Raw genomic sequence first — 24,238 nt, 5'->3', positions numbered from 1 at the left:
ACCCTTCCTGGAAGAACAACTGCTTTAACCACTCTCGATATTCCAAGGTCGTACAGACAGAGAACACTTCCCTCTGCTTCTTCCAACCCAACCAGCAGTCCCGTTCTCTTCTGCCAGGAAAAGTCCTTTACCACAAGAATGGTGGGAGGCTGTTTATTTACTCCACGGAAACGGTAAGCAGAGCGCCGTTCTCCCGTCACAGAGTTCACTACCTCCAGTTGAGGACCACACGCCAACCATGCCAAACCATTTCTCCCTGTAAGAGAAAAGAAAGCTGACTAAAGCAAATTTCCAATACAAGATTGAAAACAACTGAAAAATCACAGCCACTGCCCCTTTCCTTCAATAAAAGTACCCAAAAGGGAAGACCGACTTACCTAGTTGTGGTCAATTATTTAAAATCACCCATGGAAATCCTCCATCACTACCTCTTAATATTAACAACCTTATTATTTTGCATTTCTACTTGTCATTCCCGCACTGAAGGATTTTGACTGTTTGGGATGAAGATGACAACATATTGATCTAGAGTCTTCATCCCATATTCGGCTTGTTTTGGCTAGAGATCGTCTAAATACATACGGGAATATGAGTCTTAAAGCATACTTCAAAGATAACAAATCTAAACCAATTCATTTCTAGTTTATTCATTTACTTGACACACGCCTACGTGGGGCAGGGATTTGGACGGCAGCAAGAAATTATCGTAAAATGGGCACCGCGTGAGTAAATCTAATCTTTTACACGGGCTGATGACAGAAAGAATTTAACACATTTTGTTTCACTGAACAAACTCGGAGGAAGTATTAACTCAATTACTGCACTTTCAGTCAGGTAGATGCATTCTACCTGGTCTAACAGAAGCCTAGACAACCAGATAGGCACCCAGCTAGCTCTACTTGCGGATCACCTAGAAAGTCAACTACCTAATCTGCTTAGCCACTTTCAGCAACTCTCCCTGGGTACTCATCTGCACCCTATTAAATACGTTGGAAATATGGCTGCAGCGCTTAACAGTGTTATCCTCTTCCTTTGCTGTTTGTGTTCAGACTAGGAAAAGAAAAAGCTGGGGGGGGGGGTGCCTCTGTAACGCTGTAGAAGAACTAGTTCGGCATGTGGTGCTATGATGGTCATAGAGCTTGAGCTGGTACAAATAAATAGGGCCCAAAACAACACTATTACTGTTTTGAAAACTGCCTTTTATTTAATTAAAAATTGAGTGACCACGACATTGAGGAAGGCCCGCTGACTCAGCATGCTTAAGTAAATTATTTTAATAGCACAAGATTGGTGAAGGTTGCTGTAATTTCAAAGTTTAACTATACTAAGGTTTTCATATTAGCATTTTTAATTGTTAAAACATCCTTCCTGTTCTCTCGAAACCTGATGCATCTTAACAGCACCAGCCTGACACAGTCGATACTGTGACCCTGTGCTTCGGGTAACCTCCAGGCAATAACAACTTCAGACCAAGACCAAATTTAAAGGAGAATGCTCACCTCCAGAAAACTTCCCGCTCAGCACAGAACCTAGGGTTATCTCATCTTGCCCAAGTGCCTGAGTAGTCACCTCTGGAAACTGCAGCAGACTGCTCGTTACCTGAGCCGATAGGTCTCGCATTCTTCACTGTAAATAAAGAAAAAAATGCAAAAATAGACTCATGTCAGCCATAACTGTTTTTGAGATTGACAGAAGTTTCATCAGTATGCCGCAAATAATCTCCTATACAGCTCCTGTAGCTCTTTTCCTTAAAAAAATGGCACTCGGGACAGTTTTTGATCTCACAGCAGAGCAAAAGGAGAATCCTTTTACTTTTCTAATGCCTATGAGATCACCAACAAAAAGTGACACAGGGGTATTGATAAGGTAAATAACAGGGAAAAAAACCAATACACCGAGTTCAAGTCTACTCAGACATGTAAGTCTGTAGTAAGATGCGATCCGAGAAAAAGCGTATTTCAATTAGCGCTGCAGTAAGAGGTATGAGTTTCCATTTGCCCTTGCTCTTGATTTTGTACTTCATTATTTATGGCCAATTGTCTTCTAGTAGATTTCAGGCATCATTTGTGTCTTGTTCACTTTTTGTGTGTTTATTTTGAACTTTAAGGAATACTAAGTTCTTAACTACCTTCACTCTCAAACTCTTCCAGAAAATGTACTGTTGATGTTTCCACATGACAAGCAATACAGACTTTCATACCTCATCAGTTGGAAAGTAGTTTTCCATACACTTATCACCTGAACATAACACAGCACCTTACAACACGGATTCTTTTCTACACTTAAATCCCCATATTCCTTATTCCAGTCCTTTCCTTCCTATTGCCAGTCCTTATCACATCTCTGTGGTATTTTACAAGAACTTTGAGGCCTTCCAGTTTCCACACCTCTATCGGTGCTCCACAGACAGTTCACATTTCACTATGTCAAGATAGATAGATTTTTGGGGAGGAAAACTTAAAAGCTCAAGTGACTTACAAGATTGAATAGGTGGCTAAGTAAGAGATATTCCACACACATGGAAATACAAACTACTTTAGCTCACTACGTTTTGCAAGTTCTATGGGTTATTGAAAAAGCCTCCGGAAGACAAGACAGGTTCGAGTATCTCTTCAAATAGCACTGCTTTCTCCACGGAGTCTCAGAAGGAAGATATTCTACGTAGCTCACTATTCCTGGGCGTTACACATGCTGACCAACTCGGGCATCAAACAGAACCCTTACCCTATGCCACAAACCAGTACAGCCAGCCACTTCAATGGGCACACAAAGCCTATTGCATTAACTGTAGCCCACATGTTCTCCTGCAAACAAAGTTTTATGGTTGCTTCTTCCAGCATGCACTAATAACCTATTTTCCTTATGGCATAGGAGGTTACAGCTAGTTCTGAAGACCAGACTCTGGGAGCGACACAAAGTTATTAAAGGGAAACATTTATAAATAATACCATTTATACAAGTTGTACTTCTGTGGAGAAAGGTTACGCTCTAAAGCCTGGGCGTTGGAAGCTACTATATTTCAGGTCACAAGCGCTCTATCTGAGAACATGTTCCAGTACCTTCTGCCAGCATGAAAACAACGAGTGTGTGAAACACAGGCAGTGTAAGCCAGGGTCCCGCACTAAGCGCAAGTCAACCTTTGGAAAAAAAGGTTGCCGATGGCAAAGCCAGTATTGCAGGACGCTGCTGCTGCAGCCAGCCAGCCTGACCACCCTGCCAGCATTCACAACTAGCACAGGTCAAGTCCCAAGTGGGACAACTCATTTGCAGTAGTTTTCTCGCGTTTGCTTTTTGGTACTTGTCATCCTTTCACAGTGACAGCGGGATGAACTTTTGCACTGCATCCAGGGGCTCCAGAGAGTAAAAAGCCCCACAATTTGACCAGCCTTCCAGCTCAGTTTAATTGTAATGATTTAATCAACATGTTTTATGACTAACCCATAATACCAAACACAAATACAGATCTATTGGGTTGGTCAATAGCATCCTTCAAAGGCCTTCAACGTCCAACTCTTTTGATAGGTGCCTTCAGCAATACCGTGATGCTGAATAAGAAAGGAGGAATGACCAGAGAAGATTATCACGAGAAGAAATTTCACAAGAGTCACCCTGCGTCACCCTGCCTTTGCCACTGCCTACCTGGACAGGCCAAGAGCACAGAACGTTACGTGGCCAAATTGCACATCAAATTTTAAGATACTCTACTGGGGAGAGTTGAGTTTAAAAACAAACCACTCACCACCCCAAACTCCCCACCAAATCAGAAAGAATTCTTCTCTGGTGGAAAGCTCACACCTTGACACAGTGTACTCCTGCCTACAGCACACATCAAATGTGCTTATCAGTCCCATACCACCGCTAAGAACCATCAAATACGTAACACTCCAACGCCCGGACCATTCATGGAACTTTAAATTTAATTCCGCTGCAGTTATTAACTGCGTATAAAAGCACGTGAAAACGCTAGACCATCAGCCATGCCCAGGTTTCCTCCAGCACGCCAATGGGCATTTGAAACATTTTGTTCCTAGACATCTGGCTTGGCAATATGGAACTAGGAAGATAAACTCCATAATAAAGCCTGAACCGTATATACAGTGACCTGGCTATTAAGATGTTTTACTTGCATCATTCTGCTAAGTTAAACCAAGGATTACTGGCAAATCCACACAGTGGGAAAATAGTTAGATAGAACTAGGTTAAAGGCATGAAGCCTCTCCTTTAAGAGAGATATCCAACACTAACTGCATTTCTGCTCTCTTTGAAAACAACAACTACGATCACATTCCTCCTTCTGTCTGGTAGAAAACAGATCAGTGTAAAACGCCACAGGCCTGCTCCATGTTCAGGAGGAAGCCAGAATCCAACCTCCCAGCTGTATCCTACACCAAAGTGGTCTGTGTACAAGTTGCCAAAATTACCATTCTTCTTCACCCTTGCTACTTATGACCTCTAAACCTCATGAACTGTTTCCAAAGAAAGGAACATGCCACAAGTCATAGACTGATGACAGATTTCTGGATTAAAAATCCCCAGGAAAAAAAAAAAAAAAATTGAGAAATTACATGTTCAAGCGGAATCACATACAGCCAAGTCAGAGTTCTGCGATGTCAGTTCTGACCGACGGTAGTACAGGAAAATCAAAGGCCAACAATGTTACAGGCTTACTGAAGAAAAAGCTAAAAATACGCTCAGTCGCAGCTGAAGATACGGTTTCACAAAACACGTTGCCTTCACTGCCGCCAGAAGAGAGGCCTTGCTGCCGCCTCCCATCTCTCCATCTGCTCCTTTGTTCTACTGCTGTATTCCTGTGGCCTACCTTGCACTGACTTGAGCACTTTTTAGAGCACTTTACGAGCCAGGTTAACTGCCTAAGCAGACGGGAAACGAACCCAGAAAAGTAGATAGTTTTCCACCAGCTTAGAGAGTTAAACTGGCTTGCAGAGAGAACTAGCAAGCATGAAAGCTGGCACAAGGAAGGAGGCAGGACAGTGCATTGGGAAGAAGGAGAGGGAATTCGTCCGTCTCGATTTTGTGGCAGTAAGCCGTTATGCTAGCTCATACACGTGTGAAACTACACACGCAGTTTGCAAGGAGAGCTAAAGAACCCTTTCCTTTTAGAAAGGACACCACCCGAGACACAGTCAGTCAACTTTTAACTCCCTCGTGCACGTAGAGACTCACTGTCTCACTGAGAAAGGCTGCAGCTGACAGGCGTCATTCTTTCATTCAGCCAGATGTGGAAGCTAAAGCGATTTCAGGGAAGTGCTACCTGGTGATCCGAGAACGGACAACAGTGTGCGACACGATTCAGGTCACATTTTCCAAGGAAACAGGACAAAGAGTGGGAAGAAGCCAAAGAAGAAGAAATGGAAGAAAAACTAAGTTCTTTTGAGAAAAACAGCATCCACTTTGTTGAATAACAGGTAAAGATGACAGTGACAGAATCTTCTGAATTACTATTAATGACTGGTTCAATGACATTTTCCCCAGAAAAGCAGGAGGCAACTCACAAGCGCTGGAGGAGCAGTAGATGGAAAGGACACTTTCTGCACCTTAGTAGTCGGGTTCAGTGAATTTGCACTTTGTCATATTTTACTCCTGCCGAAAGAGGATTTAGTGAGTGAGTTAGCAGGTGATTTTGTGAGTACCACCGGGTCATTTCTTTCCCACTTAGGCGGAAACACCCCCCCGCCCCGGTGCTTTAGGCAACAACCCTACATTTACTCCAAAGCCTAAGTTCTAGTCTAAAAAGCCACTAGCATAACAGAGACGGTCTGTATCGGAACTCCACAACCAGGCTTATTTCGCTCAAGTGCAGCCTACAGATTCTCTTGCAGAGTTTGTGCGGATGCTCCACAAGCCCAAATCTACAGCAGAAGGCGAGAAGAAGGAAGAATTTCAGCTCTCTATCCCAACAACCCCCAACAGCTAAGACCATAGATTTGACTTCCCTTCAAATGAAAACACAAACAAAACCAACACAGCTCAGAATTTGACACTGGGGCCAGTTTACCCAGCCACCTCCTACGGTTATTCTCTAACACGACCATACTTTCATTCAAGAGTCGCAGCCCCTGTCTAACGTGGCTAAGCTAGCAAAAGTTCCTAAAGTCCCTTCTGAACTTACGCTCTTTTTACATTGCTTGGCGTACCTGGACAGACAGACATAGGTGCTAAGTGTCTCAGTACAGAACACCCACGCAGCCTTCCTAAGAGAGGGAGACAGCAGCTGACATTTCCAGCATACCACACCGGTGTGCCATCGCACCGGTGCTTGCCCCTCCCAGCACAAATTCTAGAATCACAGAATCACAAGGAAGAGAACTTCCAGAAGTTCTCTTCTGGAAGAAGACGGCCTTCCAGAATCACTGGAGGTCATCTGGTCCAACCCCCTGCTCAGGCAGGGTCACCTAGAGCAGCCTGCCCAGCACCACGTCCAGACGGCTTCTGAGTATCCAGCTCTGAAACGTACTTGGACAAACAGCAACCTGACAAGCTGAACCGCAAAAACGTTGGCAACACGTGCAACAGGCCCAGGCTTTCGGTGACTCTCTCCTACCAATTTAAGTATTCTCTCCCCCACACAGGTGAAAAAATACCACACCAGCAAAGGCTTGTCACCATTACTTCTCTACAACTATATCCAACAGCTTGCTAGGGAGAAGACACAAAACTAATAGAAGCCCGATTAAGTTCATTTCACCTTCTTAAAAAAGCAAACCCCAGGCAAATCAATGCAGGAAAACGAGCTGATGCAGTAAGTGGATGAGGAGCTGTCCTCAGCAGAACAGGATACAGTCCTGTGTGCCCAAACACCTGTGACAGCTGCCAGCCAAGACTGATACCATCATCCAGACCGATGGGCCTAAGGCGGCACTTGAACTACCACGTTTAGCCGTACACCCTACACGGGGTTCAGCATTCCCGACAGAATTCAGCCCCTGAATTTCCCCTAGTTTTACCAAAGACGATCAGCAAGCAATTGCTAGAGCTGAAAGACTGACTCCACGCTTCCTTCTATTGGCAGATGCTCCAGACCTCGAGTCAGGAAGAAATCAAGCACTTTTGTTTAAGTCAGCAACTTTGCTGCGTGATGCATGCTTCATGCAAAAATCAAGAGACCCCCCACAAAACGCGCTGGATTCCTGTAAAGCTCTGCTCTCCCCATTAAACCCAGCCCTCTTCCCGTGATCAATCGCCGCTCTATGCAGAGAGCCAATTTCCCAGCTCCTCTGTTTGGCAGTTACCCATGTTGAAGCAACGAAATGGTTCGTGAAAAGCGACTGGGAGGGGAGCAGCGTATGGCCTTTCAATGAGGGTGTGCCTTGAACGACTTATTAATCAAGTCACCATCAGGCCCCTTCTTTCCCAGAGCAGCCCGTCATGCACTCCTTGGCTCTTACACACCACCACAGCCTCCTGCTGAAATGCTTCTGTCTGGCTAAATAAGTCATGTTAACATTGGTTGCTTTCAGAAATATGCCCAAAACTAAAGAGGGGGGAGGGGATGTTGGGGTTTGGGGGTTTGGGTTTTTTGTTGGGTTTTTTTGGTTTTTCAGAAAGTGCAAAGAACACATCTGCCCCAAGTTCTAGGGTGTTCATCTCATGACTGGTTTTAAAGTGAAAACCTCTGGTTCTCCCTGTCAAGGACTTTGAAATGACCCAAGCCTGAGCTGCTTTGACATGGCTCGGTACATTCACTGGCATCTTTTATTTCAGTCATGATTTCTCACAACTAAAAAATGAAACCTAGAAACTGTAAGGTACTTAGAAGTAGACAGAATATTCTGTTATCTGAACTCATGAGAGATTTGCTATTATATTGTGGACCCTTAACCCAGGGCTACGTTATTGCCAGTTTACCCAGGCTGAAAAGCCCCTGGAGGATCTCGTCGGGGCATTGCTGGCAGAGAAGTGTGTGAGCAACGAGTCTTAAAGATGACAAGAAGGGGAAAACATCAGAAGCAGAAGAGCAGAGGTTAAGGTATCTGGCTGCGATGCCCATTACTGGGAAACGCCTGAGCCGCTGCAGCGTGCTGGTGCTCCCACTTCTTCTGGGCTTCCTCCAGCCGGGACTCCCACGTCGCCTGCGTGCTCCAGATCCGCCGCTTGTTCTCAGCCAGCAAAAACCACACCTCTTGTGAACAGCAAGACAGCTTTAACCAGGGTACCTATGTGTAAAATATCAAACCCCGTGAGAGACGAGGGACCAGCAGCGAGGAAGCCACGCAGTGGGAGGCGGTTTGGCCTCTTGCAGAGCAAGCCCTTCCAACCCAAACCTCCTGGGGACCGTGTGGCACGTGGGGACAGAAACCCACCCCGCTGCTGAACAGCCGAGATGTTTGTTGCTGCTGTCAGCATCCTGAACTGGAAATGAAAGCTGCCATCTTCCTTGTCCTCTTCTAACCAGAAGGGGGGGATCAACAAAACACGGTGCCCAGAGCGTGCACAGGAGCCAGCCCCGGCGAATCCTCCTCAGCTCCATTCCCACCATACTTCTTCAGTGTTACAGATTACCAAAAATGCCTCCTGATAATGTTTTGGGAAGTCAAAATCTACTTGCTATTCATAGCTGTATTTATGCTGAAATACATACGTGTTCCATTGGCTATTGGTCGCCCTGTGCTCCCGAGCCCAGGCAGTCTGGACAACAGTTTGTTATTTTCAGCCTGCGGTTCTCTTAGAAGCTTCTCACTGGGACTTGCACTTACCACTGCTTTGTTCCTGACCCGTTTTGTCCTTTTAAATATGAAAATACATAAAAGACAAAAAAGAAGCTGTTACCCAGACAATCCCAGCAAACGACAACATTTCCAATCAAACGTGACTTTTTGTTTTGTTTTGTTTTATTCTTTTCCCTGTTCAGAAATATCCCATGTAGCTCTGGAACTTCACAAGCGAAAAAGTCTCACAGCCACTGTGACGGTCTGACAAATTCAATGTCTCAAACATTTGTTAAAGAACTTTGGTGGAGAAAACGGCCTCTGTAAAAATGCTGGAGTTTTGTGAACAGGATAATGTGGCCGGAGGAGAGGGCCCCCCGGAGGGTGGGACCGCGCTTCTCCAAAGCCGCAATTCCTTATCTTAAGTGACCAGGAGAAGGAGCACAGCATATGCGCCTGGAGGAGGAGGCCCCACGGAGGATGGGACTGTGCTTCTATCTTAAGCGGTCATGCCAGCAGAAAAAGAGAGGCAACTCTGCGATGACCCCCCCCCCGAAAGCTCTCCGACCGATTCCAGAGAACCCCGGGAACAGGACTGCGCATGTCGAGACCATCGACTAACACGCTATAAAAGAAGGGAGAACGGGTCCTCAGCGCGCGCCCTCCGGAACTGGATCTCTACGCTGGCTGGACCAACGCTGGACCCAGGACTGGTGAAACCCTTTCCTTCTCTCTTTCTTTCTTTCTCTCTTTCTCTCTCTCCCTCTTTTCCTTCTCTCTTTTTCACAGTCCCTACACCTCATCCTTTTAAACATAAACCGTTGACCAAGTCTGAGACTAGGAGTGGGTCTAGCCGCCCCTGGGCTCCTCTTTGAGAAGGAGTCCAGAAAGCAAGGGGGTCCGCTCTGAACCTCGTGACTCAATGGGAGGGCTCTCCTTCTGATACATTTCATGTTTCTTCTTCCATTTCTTTTTCTACACCTCCCCTCTTTTCTCAAACAGCGGCTTAATGACATGTTGCAAGGTTCATATTGATAAGTTCACGTGTACTTGGGCAAGGTTAGCTAGGTTGAATAAATGTTGACTGTTGTTTGAACTCCCCTGGTGTCGTTTCACCTTAATTCTGACAAAGGAAATCCACGAACCTGAGTCGCTCCAACTTTGGGACGCAACAGCCACTTTGCTCCTTCGGTGGAAACATCTGATGCCCTCTCTTGTACCGCTACCAGCAATCACAGCCTGGTTTCGTTTTGCCCCTGCCAGCCCACGAAAACCCTTCTCTTCTCCAGCTAACCCTAACTTGCAGCAATGTAGCCATAGCCGCTGTGCCTCTAGTATGTGGGGCAGTACGGGATGGGATACTTCAAAACCAGACCTCACCCACTGTAAGTGTGGGTACGGCAGGTAGGCAGGCAGGACACAACTCCAGCTGCCCCTGCACGGAGCTGGCTCAGGCATGGGGAGTTTGTTGGTCTGCGTTCATATCGGCACATGAAAGCAGTTCAGCTCTCTGCAGGACTGAACTGCTGCTGGAGACATTAAATATCCTGCTCCTGACACCTGCTAACAGCCAGGCTGCTGTGGCTACAAGGTCACTGAGTCATCATCCGCTTTGGGATAACGGACTGGGGTGTAAGTGCCTGACCTCTTTTTATGGGAGAGGGAATAAGAAGGCATTAGTGCTGGAGTCCCAGCAAAAGCCTGACTGAAAGAACTGCAAAGAGAGCGGTTTTCAGTCCTGAGGCCCAGGAAGCGCAGGAGGAGAGCAAAGGGGAGCAGAGAGGGAACCTTCTCCTCCAGAAGGAGCTGACAGACTGGGAAAGTGGCCAGGAAAGCAAGCTGCTCCTGGGCAGGAAGGAATAGCTCTGTGTGGCACTATCGCTGGGATCTGGGATTGGGAAGCAGAGACGACAAATGCCTGGCAGCAGGCATCACTTCTATGTTCTACGTTTCAACCATGGTTGGGCTGTGGGACCCCAAACTACAGCTTAGTTTTAGAGGCGCTGTGTTACTGGGAGAGAAAGGGGAGGAAAGAAGCTCAATTAAGTCACACGTATGAGGGAGACCTGGAATTCTCAGGAAATAGTGTTACCTCTGTCGTACAACTTAGTTGTAAAAACATATGCCGTTCGTTAATAAGGGTAAAGAATAAGCTCTTAATGTGCCACCCCTGCCTATGGACAGATTCACCCTTTCTTCCTTCTGAGCTGTCCTGACCGCAATGTGCACCAAGACCAGAAAGGGAAAACTTATGAAAGTGTACCTTTCAGCATATCACAAGGTTGACAAAGTTTCTTCGTAACAGATGTCTGCTGGACTCAACGGCCGCAATCTCTAAGCATCTGAAAAGTATTAACTGACATTAGATTTTGAAGGAGGGTTTTTAAAATAGTTTTAAACACTACCAAAAACCAGATAGGGATTAACGTGGAAAGATAGACCATTAAGTCCTCAAATATAAAAGGAGAACCCAGGTGTCTTAGCAATCTGGCCATAAATTAACTCTTTCTAACGCTTGTGCCAGAAGAGAAATGAGACAGAAAGAAAGAAAGAAAGATGAGAAGACAGAGGTGGCTTTTGCAAAAATTAATACTGAAGGCGCTCGAATCCTGCTAACTCTGCCTTAGTGCTAGCGCCAACGCAAAAAAAAAAAAAGGCGCAAAACCACTTTGATGGTATTTGTACAAGTAGCAATCGAAGAATCTGTCCTTCAATTTGTTCAAAACATCTTCGATGAATTATACAAGTTAGCATTTGAAGAAACCCAGGTAAGCTGTTTTGAGAGTATCAGCATTTACAGTCAACCTTTTCCCATGTGCACATTTCTGTTCATATTCTTCCATCTTTCATTTAATTGCACTTCCTTTAAAAAAACATACCTCTTCAAAGATGCTGGAGCATACAGTTAGTTCACCTGAGACAAGGAAGAACCTAGGGGAGTTTCATGTCATTTAGGAATGCAACCTCTGGTGCACAGCACAAATGATAATCTCAGAATTCAGGGAAAAAAGGACTTGTTTCATAATACTGCCTAGTTTTAGGTAATGAACACGGGTTTTATATAAAACAGGTGCTTCTGAGTTTTATAGCTACATTTACCTATATTTCGATAAATTTTTACAGATATGCAGAAAACTCTTTCAGAAGAAACAGAGGTTGTATCTCTAACGTAGACAGAGATATATATCTTGTGCCAGCCACATTTCTGTTCTGAAAACAGAAGTGCTCTCCATTTGAGTAACGCGTTTAGTAGTGGCTAGAAACTTTTGACCAGCAGAAGGGTTCTCACCTTTATGTTGCACAGGAAGCAAGCTTAACTTTTAAACTACACTCACTTTCACCAATGTCAGAGCCGCACAATTCTATTTCAATGGGCAAAGCGGGTTTATAAATTCAAGAATCAATTTACCATGATGGTCCTGCTGTTTCCCCCCTGAGGAGACTGCAGGAGTTTCGTCAGGACCAAGTCCCTGTATGGGATATGCACCACTCTCTTTCCTGTAGCAACCTCAGCCAGGGCACTAAGGGAAAATAAAGTGAAAAGTAGAAGCATGACTATGAAAAGCAAATTTGGGGGGCGGGGGGGGGGGGGGGGGGGGGGGGGGGGGAGACGCTACCAGATTAGAAACTTCTGTATATTCATGCTTAGGCACATGCTTCAGTATATTTGTGCTTATGGACATCTCAGGCTTTATTCATTTAAGTAACTTCATTAGCCAGACGGCAAGGAATCCTGAATGGAGGGAAAACTTTTTTTACCTGCAGAAATTTATTTTTTACTTCACAGGAAAGGATTTAAAAAAAAAAAAAAATAGAGGAAGAAAAATACCTGGTGACATTTCCTAACGTGGTTAGACTTAGATTTACCCGCCTGCCTTCCTTCAACCTGTCTCCTTCAGATCCTGAGGATTTTTGCCTTTCGCTTCCTGCCAAGTCCGCCAGATTTATAACTGGCTGTTTGGTGACTGCTTGATCGAGAAAAATCTGTTAAAATACGGTATCAACAGCAGGAAAAATTACCAAATCCATCGCTCAGACATTATGAAGTAAGATACAGAAAACGATACTCTGCAGAAACGCAGAGGAAATAGGTTGTGATAGTTACCGCTATTGGAACATCTGATATATGAAGAATTGCTTTTAATACGAGAACCACAAAGGTGTGCCTCAAAGCAAATGACCTACCGTCTCTCAGGATTAAGCAGCAGACAAAGCCGCTCATCCCCTGCACCCGCAGAAAGGGGGTATGGAAACACCGCTGGCTCCCAACCTCCCCCGGCTGCAAAGAAGATGTCTCCCTCCTATCCCCATCCCAGATGAGCCCAGGACTGGCCCTGCCTGCCAGGGCTGAGCAGCTTTCAGAGCTGCCTGCGCGAGCAGCCGTGGGGAGCTGAGCTCGCTTGTGCTCCAGAGATGCGTCATGCACGTCCGGGCCAGCCGGAGCCCCCTCCTCCTCAACCAGCCCCAGCCCGGGCTTGTCCTGCGTAAGCGGCTCTGCAGACCCCTCTCCAGCTCTGTCGACAGGGGACTTCAGCAAAAACTGTAGTTCTGGTGTCAGTCTCCCGAGGGGAAACGTTGGGGGAGCGATGATAGGAGCAAGGCCCATTGTCCGGAGCAGAGCCGCGAGCAGTCGCCTCCCCCGGCCCGGCTGCTCTGAGGTGGTTCAGCCGCCCGTCAGCAGCAGCACCACCACGGTCACCCAGCACCCCTCCGCCTGGCCGGGGGCACACACAGCGAGGACAGCAGGATTCGGGCCACGGTGACCCTCTGGGGTCACGTCTTTGCCACCGCCACGCTGCGGCCTTCCCTTACACGGGGCCGGGGAGGTGCCGCAGACTGCCCCGCGCTTGTGCCGCGCCCTGTGAGCTTGCTCGCTGTAGGGCTGCTTGTTATAGCGAGCCCAGGAGTTCTGCAGAGCGCTAACGGGCAAGCAGCAGCTGCCAGAGAGAAACAGTGACCGTAGGTTATTTCTGGACACCAGTGAGAGATTTTCAAAGACCGCCTGTAATATTTGGCACATAGAGGATCTTAAATACGGAGCCAACCTGCAAGCAGGCAGTGGTTTAGGACACCTCTGCCTTCGGCGATCCCCGCTCCGAGAGCAGCAGTGGCGGACAGCGTGCAAGCGCCAAAAAGGTGGGCTGGCAAGGCTGGCCCTGCAGCCCGGGGTGAGGCAACCCAACATGCTCTCATCTGCTCGCTGTCGTGGAGGTGCCAACAAACGATGGTGGGTCTAGGTAAAACAGAGCCACCCTGGATTTTGTGTCTGCATGAACTTCCACGAGTTCGTTTTACGGCGCATCTAAGAGGACTGAACTCATTCAGAGTGCTAAACAGCTATACTGAACGGTGGAAACAGTGCCTGCACACTACACCTGTTCGAACTGGATGGTGACGACCACGTGAGACCGACTGCTGGTGGCATTCATGGTAGTCGTAGCTGCTGTTCTCATCTTATTCCCGTGTTCCATTAACCTCTCCACCTGTGCGTAAATACCACAGGGCACCAGCTTCAAACCGTCCACTTAAAAACCTTGCTGCTGCTCTTCTCTAATCTTGAGCCCAACAGGCTTCCTGGTTTTAGAGAGCCAAAATGTGTTACCAGCACAAGAAAAAAAATTGTTACGCTTAGTAAGGATAGAACAAAAATTAAGATCGACTACGGCGGAGCACGGGGTAGTTGTTCGGGCTTTACCATGTTGAGAAATTCATTGCCGGAGAGTTCCTCTTGCCAGGTAAATTTAATCTACACTGAGAGCTCACATCTGTAGACTTAATACGTTTGCAACACTCAGGATAAAGGCATCATTTGCCTCTGCTTCTGTCATCGTCATTAGATAAGGAGTTTAAACAAGCTTATTCCATGAGCCGCTAAAATGAATGAAGTCTGTCTTCCCCTGTGCTCATTTTTTTCCTATTTTTTTCCTGCCCATTGCATCGAACCTGTCTGAAATTGGCCACATGGCTCCAAACCAATGAGGAGGAAGGTACAGGGGAAAGTAGTTCACAGGCAAGTGGCAAACTGCATAAACCTTAGAAGGAAAGCTAAACATTCAATGCTCTGACACATACACCATCTTCAAAATCCCCTCCCAGCTTAAGAGAAACAGATTACCCATTTCCAATTAGCAATGAGTCCTGTGTCTGCCAACGTAAGAGACTAACAAGAGGAGGAGCATCGGGGAAAGAGAGTAGATAAAAATGCTAACTTTCTTCTTAAGCCCTTTCTTCTTCACCAAGGAGCAAAATACAGAAAGGAGAAAGAAGAAAAGTACTGCAAGGGATGAAACACCTTGGCCAGTGGTACGGCAGAGCAGCCGGGCAGCAAAAAGCAGCAAAAAGGTGCTGCTAGGTCCAGGTAGCACCCACACACTTCAGCCCACGTGCCCAGAAAGGTCATGTTAACATAGCAGAACGGATGACTTTCTAATTGCAATAAGCAAAAAAAGAAAGAAATGTACACAGAAAACTAAGGTTTGTGAATACTGAAACAAAGCGAGTTCATCACCTGTTGGTTAGAAGTTCCCAGCATCCTGAAAGCAATCTGTAAAGACAAGAAGTAACTAGAAGGTAAAACGTATTTGGGAAAAAAAACCACAAACTTCAGAGAGTGTCATCCTGCTGTAAAAATAACACAGGCTACACAGATCAAAACTTCCCTTCATCCCAAACCATTACATAAGCTTAATTCATGCAGTTATTTATCAGATCCATACTGTTTCATCCCAACTCTCTTTCTTCTCCAGCATTTCTTCAACCTACTCTTACGTGCATAATCCTTATTGCCGTCTAGGTAGACTCCATCATAAGGTACATCTCAATAAAGCATTTTACTTAGAAATTAAGTTATGAAGCATCTAGACAGCTATGCAGAAAATTCAAGAAGTGCAAATGTTAATTTTTGATAGCTGGGCACGGTGGTTCAACCAGTACTTATTTTTGAGGCTGTTTTAAGAAAGAAAAAGCCAATGGTTCTGATTTCTGGATGAACAGCTGCAGCCATACGTATTACCTGCATAAGGGTATGTGTGACGTGAGAGCATCTGCTACATCACGGTGATCAGATCGCATGAGGATCCCCGTGCCAGCACCTGGTGGGACCATGGGTCATGCTCAAGCGTCAGCAACCGAAGTCAGGTCACGGGTGACAGAGGCCCCTGTGTCTGCGGTGTCAGCAAGTGGGGCGGTGAGGGTCTCAGTGCCAGCAGCTGGACGGGGGGCCACAGTCATGGGGCACAGGCGTCCGAGGTGCCAGCAAGGGGAGGGAGCAGGTGATTGTATTTTTCCCCTAGCCATAGGTGCACGTGTAAATTGCTAGCAGACTTTGGGGTGGGCTAGGCAGCGAGTGGGAGGAAAACCCCTCTCTGGAGAGACTCGGTGCCTCAGCCAGAGGTGAGCGAGGGAGCCCAGGGTGGGGGCACAGACGGCAGCTGGGCTTGAGGCTGTGCTGATCTTCTGGGGCTCTGGAAACGTGGGCGTGCGTGCGTGGGAACCTGCAGGGTGACAGCATGCCTCTGGTGTCACCCGTGAGCTTCAACGGCAACGAGCCGGGGAGGAGGCTTTCGGCGAGCCGCCATAGTGCTAGATGGCGGCTGGTAAAGGCACGGCCCATTCTCTGGCAGCCTGCGTAGCCGGCCGTGGTGTTGTCATGCGTGCGCGTGGTGCACGCTCAGCCTCGCTACTGGCCGAACCTGCAAACGGGAAAGCAGCAGCCACGTCCACGGGTCTGGCTCAGAGACACCCCCGGGCCTGGGGTGCACCAGGCCAGGCTCCTGCGGCCCGGAAGGAGGAAGCCCCGGGTGAGCAGATTTGTACCATCCCTTTCACCACTTGGCAGGCACTGGCATCAAACGTTAAGCTTCGCAGTAAGAAATCCACTAACTTCAAAAAGAAATCTGTTCTCTAATAGCAAGACTATAGTTAAGAATTAAAAGTAAAAAGAAAGATCCAGGACACAATTTTTTTCCTCTGTCCAAGAACTGGCTATAATAGGAGTAAATCCACATCAAACAGGGGTTTGCATTTCCACGTTGCTATGGCGAGCGAGATGGGAAGGAATGAGTTTTCACTGTCGTGTTTATCACAGGAGCACACAGTGGACGGCGTCAAAGGAAAACAGAAACATGTTCGCAAATGGCATCCCTGCATCGTTTCTGCTGGCACAGAGCTGGGGAGGCTGGTTAGGGAAAACAAAGTGCTCTTTCTTAAGAGAGGTAACCCAGGAGTAAATCACAAGCAGCCTTCAGCAATCAGGGTGGTACTTTTGCAGACAGAAGGCACTACGTCACAGGAGCAAAGCTTTCTGCTTACAGCAGTGCTAGAATCCACTGGACTACAAGCGCAGAAGGCTGCTGGTGGAGTGGGAGCATCCAGCAGCTACAAAAGCTGTGCCGCAAAGCTAAAAACATCGCTCGTACTGTGTAGCAGAGGTGTGGCAATACAAAGCTTCTGTACCCTATCAAGGCATACAGAAGAAAGCATTCGTTTTCTTTACTGAGGTGCTGGGAAGACCGTCTCATGAATACCCCGTGCAAGAGTGAAGTTAGGAAGCATAGCGGAGATTAAAGATCAGCTCACTTTACGGCGGGTAAAGGAAGATCGGTGTTTCAACAGTTGTTAAAAAAAGGTTTACTACAAACTGACCTTTGGGGTTCTCATGTTAGGGATCAATTAATTACACCTGTGACAAATCATCATTTTAGGGTTTATCTGTAAATCTAGCTGTACTACATCAACTTATTTTCAACCCTATTTCATAGGATCCACTGCAGCTTGTGCTGTAAGTCGCTCCATATACTCCTGGTTTCTATTTTTTGCTAATTTGACATTAACTGAGTCTTTTAAAGTACAACCTGGCAAGATCTGGGAAATAAATGACACTTGGTGCTAATCCCACCTGGTACTGCTTGTTCTTTTCCTGATTCTGGGTGGCTTTGAAGAGCTACCTCTCCGGACACACAACGGGCACAAGGCCGCTCTTTGCACCACAGCCGATCATCGAATAGCTCTTCCCTGAGCCCATCTGACCATACGCCAGCAGGGCAGCGTTATAACCTTGCCAGGCGTTCTCCAGCACTCCTCAACCACGATCACAAAAGACCCCTCTCTCTAAAAAAACCATCAAGTCCGTCCTCTTCATAGACGAGCAAGCAAATGCGTACACAAGCACTGCTGTCCGGTGGTGTTAAGGATGCACGACTAACCAAATCCAACAGGTGTTAAAACTCAGATTTATTCTTCAGCAAAAGTTAGTTAGAAGTCCAGTAACATTTTAGAAAACCACAGGCTTAATGATGTAAAGAGAATTAATACTACACGTCCGACTTAAGCATCCCCAAGATTTAAAGCGATGGCTCAAAACGCGCATACCACTCACCCAAAAGCTGAGGGCTCTCTCCCTCGAGGAGTCACCTCGGGCGGTGCCCCGACCCGAGGGGGAGTCTCCGACTGCAGACCCGCTGCTCCGAGGAGGACTGCCGTGTCCTCCGGCAGGACCCCGTTTATACCCCTGCTGAATCTGACCTGTGGTCATTTAATTCTATTGCCTAGGAGGGTCACCTTGGTGTACCTGGCACATCTCGATTGGCCAGTTCAAATTTCAACCTGTGGCCTCCAGGGTTTCCTTCCCCTTCTCCCTTCCTGGAGAAGCTTCATTTCTGGGTGGTGGGAGGGGGGGGGGGGGGGGGGTATGTACTGCCACAGGTGGGAGTGCCCCCACTAATAGTTTAAATGAGGAATCAAGATTCACAAACTTGAACATAATACTGAGTTTCAGGATGACAGAAATGTAGACAAAATCTAGATAATGTTTCAAACCAGTAAACTGATAAATGCCAGTCATTTGCATTACACTTACCTGAATGTTAATAATGGGAGATAAACAAACTGACCAGCCTACCACCGTGTATTAGCAAAAACTGCTTTTTGTTGGTTCTTTCAGTAAAACCTCACCTGGCCTGCGTTACCTCTTGGATCCTGCCGAGGTGAGCATACCATTCTCGCCCTCTAGGAAGCCACTCATTGTGGCCAAAAGGCCAGATCAAAAGTACAGGTTTTCCTGTGCCCTGGAGATTCCTAGGGGCATATATGCTTGTGCTGTTGGTGCTCAGAGAAATCACACACCTACCTCCTCACCTTTCTCTCTCTGTGTATTGAAGTTGCAGTCGTAGTATCAAAATACAAGCAAACAGTCATTCACTAAGAATTCACGGTTTAGTCTGGATTTAAACCAAGTTCAACAGCAACGCACGCCACACCAATGACTGCTGTGGGATAAGCCTGCTCTTGGACCTTGCCAGGTCAGAGTCACAGCCAAGGAGTGAGTGACCTGAATGAACAGCCACATCAGTGACCGTAACTTGCGTTTTTCCCTCTACCTCACAGATTGGTCATCCGCACAGCACAGTGCATTGGAAAATACATTTTATTTTAGGAACAGCTTTAATTCAAAAGGAACCGCAATACATTTATCCCCAGGCATATCAAAGAGACTCATTATCTTGACTACTTTGGTGAAAAAAGCATTCCTGGAATGGAAACCTGGAAGTTTTGCATAGAAGACAAAAGTACAAACAGAATAGGAAACAAATGCTGTCTTATTACTTGAAATCCTATTATGTCTTCGTATTTTCAGATTGGCCTAGACTAATAGGTTACAAGCATTGCCTAACAACTCACAAGAAACTATGGACTGGTTTCTGCCTGCAGCTTGTTTTTTTCCCCACCAGAAATCAACACCTAAGCTATTTCTGATTAGTTACATGGGAACTGATGGAATTCCAGCAAATACATTTATTGCACTGACAACCCTGAGAGTAGTCTTCCATGAGAGGAAGTTCTGATGGGGGATTAAATTAGTTATCTGCGGCTTTGTTTACACACTGGGCATATTCTTCTGATACGATCCATTACAGATCTTAATATTCCAGCATGTCCTGATGGGTTTCTCTCTTCAAGCAGCAAAGGACTGCCACCAGGTCCTTGGGGGAAGGCCTCCTCCCCTGCGCTCTCCTCCAATACTAATCGTCTCTTTCTGCCCCAACGCCCTGTTCTTACTGTAGTCCTGGGTGTGCTTGATTCCTCGTTTGGCTGGGCAGCTCTTTGCTCAGGAGCATCCGTTTTTTCTAGTTTAGCATGTGGGACTCTTCTTATTCTTCTCTTAGGAGTACCAAGGATTTCCACTTTCCCACCTGCACGCACGTCTTCCTGAGCAGAGAGAGATTCTGTGTCTGCCAGGAGATTTTGTGCCCGCTTCCTGGCCCTTCTTCTCGGAGTGACGGGAAGTTTGAATTCTGTTTGAGGAAGCAATGATTTAGACAGATCAAGGTCAGAATTTTCTGAAACTTCTGATGAACTCATCTTTCTTCTTCTGCCTCTTTTAGTTGGCACCGGTAAAAGGAGTTGGGCACTAGGCTGCACCTCTTGATCCTTGACAATATTTTCCATAAATTGTAAATTAACGCTTTTCAGTTTTCTTGCACTTCTGCTGGGACTGACTGACGTTTTTATCTTATGACCAGTGTCAATCTGGCCAGTTTCTTGACCTCCTGCTGAACTTTTCCCTCCTCTAGTCCTTTGGGAAGTAGCAGAAGCGATAATGCTACCTTCAGCAAGAGAAGTTTCCTCATCAGCCTCTTCCAAGAGTTCAGCTGCAGCTTCCTTCGCTCTCCTTAATCCTCTTCTTGGAGTAGCAGCTATGGACTGTGTACGGAGGGACAATGTTCGTCCCTCAGAAAGACTGCTTTCTACTTTTTCTGCAGTGCTTGGTTTAGGCTTCCTGCCTCTCCTAGGAGTAACAGGCATCACAAGCATTTGCTCCTCTTGAGCATTTTCTTCTGTTTGAAGACTAGAAGTCTCGGGTGCTTCTTTTGTTCGCCTGGTACTTCTCCTAGGAGACAGTGCAAACAGACCTGGTTTGCCTGTCTTCGGTAGCTGCTGAGTGCCTGCCGATGGAGTACTTAGACTTCTACTCAGTTGTCCCCTTGCACGTGTTCTAGGAGCGATGCCGTACTCTACTTGACGTACGCTGGTTTCGTCTTCCTCTCCTTCTGGCACGGTTCTTAAGGGAGCTTTTGCCTTCTGGAACCCAGTTACCTTTTTACCTATGGTTTCATGAATAGATTGTTCTACAACTTCAGATGTAAATTCTTTACTTCTTGTGTCTTTGATGACGTCCAGTAAGTTCTCAGCAATAGCTACCTTAATGGGTTCAGGCACATACGGGAGCGACTCTGCAATATTTTGAGATTCCTGATCACTAGTTACAGTGGACACCGAGTTGGTAACATGTTCTTGGTTTTCAGTATTTCCTAAGCTGCTGACAGGTTTTTCCTCTGTTGTTGTGCCAGCTGCTTTAGAAGCATCTACTAATGTAGGGTCTCCCATCTCTGCTTCACCTTCTTCTCCTTCCAAGACTAAAGTAAAATTACTCTGAGATAGAAAAAGCTCTCCATCTCCCTCAGCTGCATCACATTCACCATCTCTTTGATCAGGCAAATGACATGCAAACCGTTGCTCTGTAGTATCATAGCTGTACTGAAGATTGCCTGAGGGATGTAGTTCACTATATGGTGATGTTTCAGGTGCTTCTTCTGAGGTTTGTGCCTTAACCGCACCATCTTCAATAACCTAAAGATAAAAAAATGTCTCTTAATGCATTATCAGTTACCAAACAGACTAACTTCAGGCTGAGCTAGATGAAGCTGAGGACAGTGAAATGCTGCTTTTCCTTTCAGATCACCACCAAATGTAAAGTTAGAAACATACAATGTACTCTCTACTACAGGCAAAAGTTTATGCGTTTAAGGGACAGAGAACAGAGTATTCCGTGTGTGCAATCCCATGCTCCATTTCTGATACTTCTGTTCATGACTAACGATTTGCCACCACCCATGAACAAAGTGAGCAGTTTTACAATACAAGCTGTATACCCAGCTGGCAGTAATCATCACATTGCAGTACTTTCCGGACTGACTACAAAGCCACACAGAGTGACCGACTCTGCATCTAACGGGGTAAAGTACAACGATGTCCCCCAAGCTTAAAGTTTCGGTCATCATAGCTGTCACCGCAACACTTAGTCAAACTGGTCAGGTATCACATCCCACAACTCAACACCGCACTGTAAGGAATCACTTGGATTGCAGGAGTCGACACATAGATTCTAAATACCTCCATCTCTGCCTTTGTAGCCCCCTGTACTGAGCAATTATTCTCTCCTGCTAGAGCCACATGAGACACTCAAGCTTTTATGTTGAGAACAAAAGTAGTCTCTGTTATGTATTTCAAGTGACTCAGATGGCCAAGATAATTTAATCAACGCGTGAAGACCTTTGCCCAACCCTCTAACTTATAGTGCTAGCCAAAGAGGGCAGAAGGAAGAAGCCACTCAGCGCGAGTCTCCATAGAATCTGCTTATTTTCTTGCCTCCTGCCTTGTCAAAAGTTGCTAAAGCATCATCTTTTATCGTATCCTTAAACAGCTGTTTAACCCTAAACAAGACCTGAACGACATGCAGGAGACCTCGCATAGGACCCTGCTGGTTTCAACATCCCAAGGTTATGCAAATTTTCAAAGTCCTCAAACACTATTGTAATTAGCCTGGCAGAGAAGGGGAAGATGCGGGAAGATCTCTCCTCCCTAGGCTGGCTCCCCAAGGAGAAAAGGTAAAAGGTGTAATCAGTAACAGTCTCCAGGCGATGGCACCCGGAGTACGGAGATGCCCCCCATAGGCAGGCTCGCCGAGGGAAAAAGCTAAAAGCTGTAATTACTAGTAGTTTCCGATGGGTGGCTCCCGAAGTACGAAGGTGACGGCAATACCGAGTACAAATACCAGACTAGTTTCACGACCACCAGCAATTCTACCCTGTCATAAGCCGGCGTTACAAAGTACAACGATAGGGTCACTCCAGCCCGGTTCCCACCGGCCATTAACAGCACGGCAGGGAGCACAGACTGCAAGCGAGGTATTAGCACAAATTTGAGAACGAGTGCGTGTAGTTGCGCAACATGCATATAGCAACATGCCACGCTTCAAAGCGAAATTCGAGAAATACTAGTCTGCATAAACTTTCCTTTTATGCTTACAAATCTACGACCAAGAAAGCAGTAAGTAGTTTGTCCTAAATTCAGTGAAGGTAGACAAGCCAAAAAGACATGTTTACGTATAACTCAGTAAGAACCAGTCATAACGAAAGCAGGAAAACCTTCGCTGTACTGCTACAGGAAGGACTGCAGCAGCTTTGTGACCGTCTCACATACCGGCTCCCTTCTTCCCATCACAGATTTTCCATTTACTCCCATAAGTAAGTGATTTATGTATTCCCAAGTCTATAATCATCTTCTCTAGAGCATTGTCCTAAACCCCAAAGCCGAGACGAGCTACGTAAGCGACTGCCTGTTCAACTTCATCTGAAATCTGGGACACCGAAAAGCATCTTCTGTTACTTAAGACCAATCTATTTGTGCTACGCCTACCTTTCAGTTTGTATTTCACTCTAACTATTACTAACTCCTGTGAGTATAACCCTACAGGAAATCGACAGCATACTCTATATGGTACTTAGAGGACATCCACAATGAACCCAAATCACTCATCGGCCCCAGCAGAAGTGAGAACAATGGGGAAAACCTGCGACAACTGAGGAATCTCTGGCTCTGATTTTCAGCCCTTGTGAACAACCTTTTAAAATTCATATTTTACAAAGTTTAGATGTTAAACCCCCCACATTTTCACACACACAAAAAGAGTTTTAGGTAGCTGGAAATATCTTGACACTGAAATTAACTCATTACTGGGAATTCTCTTTATGTTAATAAGGAACAAATAGCAAAGGATCTAAGCACCTAAATCATTCTGAAAATGAGTCCGGTTCCCACATCATTTTGTCATTTGGTAAACGGCCTCCAGTATTGAAAAGCTGCACTCCCCAACTTTTCTTATTGTCTTTAACATTAAAACTATTTCTTTTCTTAAGTCAAATAAGAAACATTTACAGTCTAGCAAACCAAATGAAGGCATGGTGATTTTTAACAAATATTTAGGCGGGTTTTGGCACTCCTGCAGCTCTCAAATGCCCAAGTCTTGACAGGTTCTATTCTGTGTTATAGGTACAGCAAATGCATAGGAGAAAAACCTATCTGCCCTTACCCAACGAGGTTTTAACTTGTGTTACCCAGCTAAAGAAACTGAGACGGTTTTGCGTGCCTTCTAATTGTCAGTTAGACAGGACTGTCCTCAATTTGCAAAGTGTTTTCTCTTTTGTAGAAAATGGGAAAATAGTTTACTTACATTAATTTCCTCAGTTTTAGGAAGATTGTTAGAAACAGTCACTTCTTCCTGTGGAAAAGGAACGTTTCCTTCATCTTCAGCTGCTTCTGGGTTGCGTTCTTCAGGTAAATCCACACACTTCCCCTCAAGGCAATTTTCTGAATGAGTACTGACCACATCCTCGCTGTCAAGGATACGTATCACAGCTGGAAGAGATTTACATGATTTTAACTTAACTGCTCTATAAATGACACGCGTTTAAGCAACGGGAAGTGACAGAGGGAGCAGGAGCCAAGAACACAGT

General features: G+C 46.0%; 2 protein-coding genes and 1 long non-coding RNA gene across 3 annotated transcripts in view; all 3 read right to left on the bottom strand.

Moving 5' to 3' along the window:
* Nucleotides 1-5,592, bottom strand: part of LOC128150341 (protein ELYS-like) — a 41,564-nt gene extending 35,972 nt beyond the window's left edge. Inside the window, exons 1-3 of the mRNA XM_052806458.1 lie at nt 5,514-5,592; nt 1,500-1,626; nt 3-256 (exon numbers count right to left, since the gene is read on the bottom strand). Of these exons, the coding sequence (XP_052662418.1) occupies nt 3-256; nt 1,500-1,620 (375 nt within the window). The 5' untranslated portion in view covers nt 1,621-1,626; nt 5,514-5,592. The remainder of the gene's footprint in view (nt 1-2; nt 257-1,499; nt 1,627-5,513) is intronic.
* Nucleotides 5,593-7,933: 2,341 nt separating this feature from the next.
* LOC128150346 (uncharacterized) lies at nt 7,934-12,226 on the bottom strand. Its single transcript, XR_008238031.1, has 4 exons — nt 12,076-12,226; nt 10,930-11,000; nt 8,322-8,742; nt 7,934-8,174 (listed from the first exon to the last, which is right to left on the bottom strand). It is a non-coding gene; the product is annotated as an uncharacterized LOC128150346 (long non-coding RNA).
* A 6,908-nt stretch (nt 12,227-19,134) lies between these two features.
* The window catches only part of LOC128150343 (protein ELYS-like), a 39,303-nt gene continuing 34,199 nt past the window's right edge, over nt 19,135-24,238 (bottom strand). The window contains exons 32-33 of the mRNA XM_052806460.1: nt 23,956-24,140; nt 19,135-21,293 (exon numbers count right to left, since the gene is read on the bottom strand). Coding sequence (XP_052662420.1) covers nt 19,524-21,293; nt 23,956-24,140 — 1,955 coding nt within the window. The 3' untranslated portion in view covers nt 19,135-19,523. The remainder of the gene's footprint in view (nt 21,294-23,955; nt 24,141-24,238) is intronic.

Source organism: Harpia harpyja, chromosome 13 (assembly GCF_026419915.1).
Source record: "Harpia harpyja isolate bHarHar1 chromosome 13, bHarHar1 primary haplotype, whole genome shotgun sequence".
Taxonomy (NCBI): domain Eukaryota; kingdom Metazoa; phylum Chordata; class Aves; order Accipitriformes; family Accipitridae; genus Harpia; species Harpia harpyja.
The sequence above is the reverse complement of the archived record's forward strand: the minus strand, read 5'-3'. Positions and strand labels throughout refer to the sequence as shown.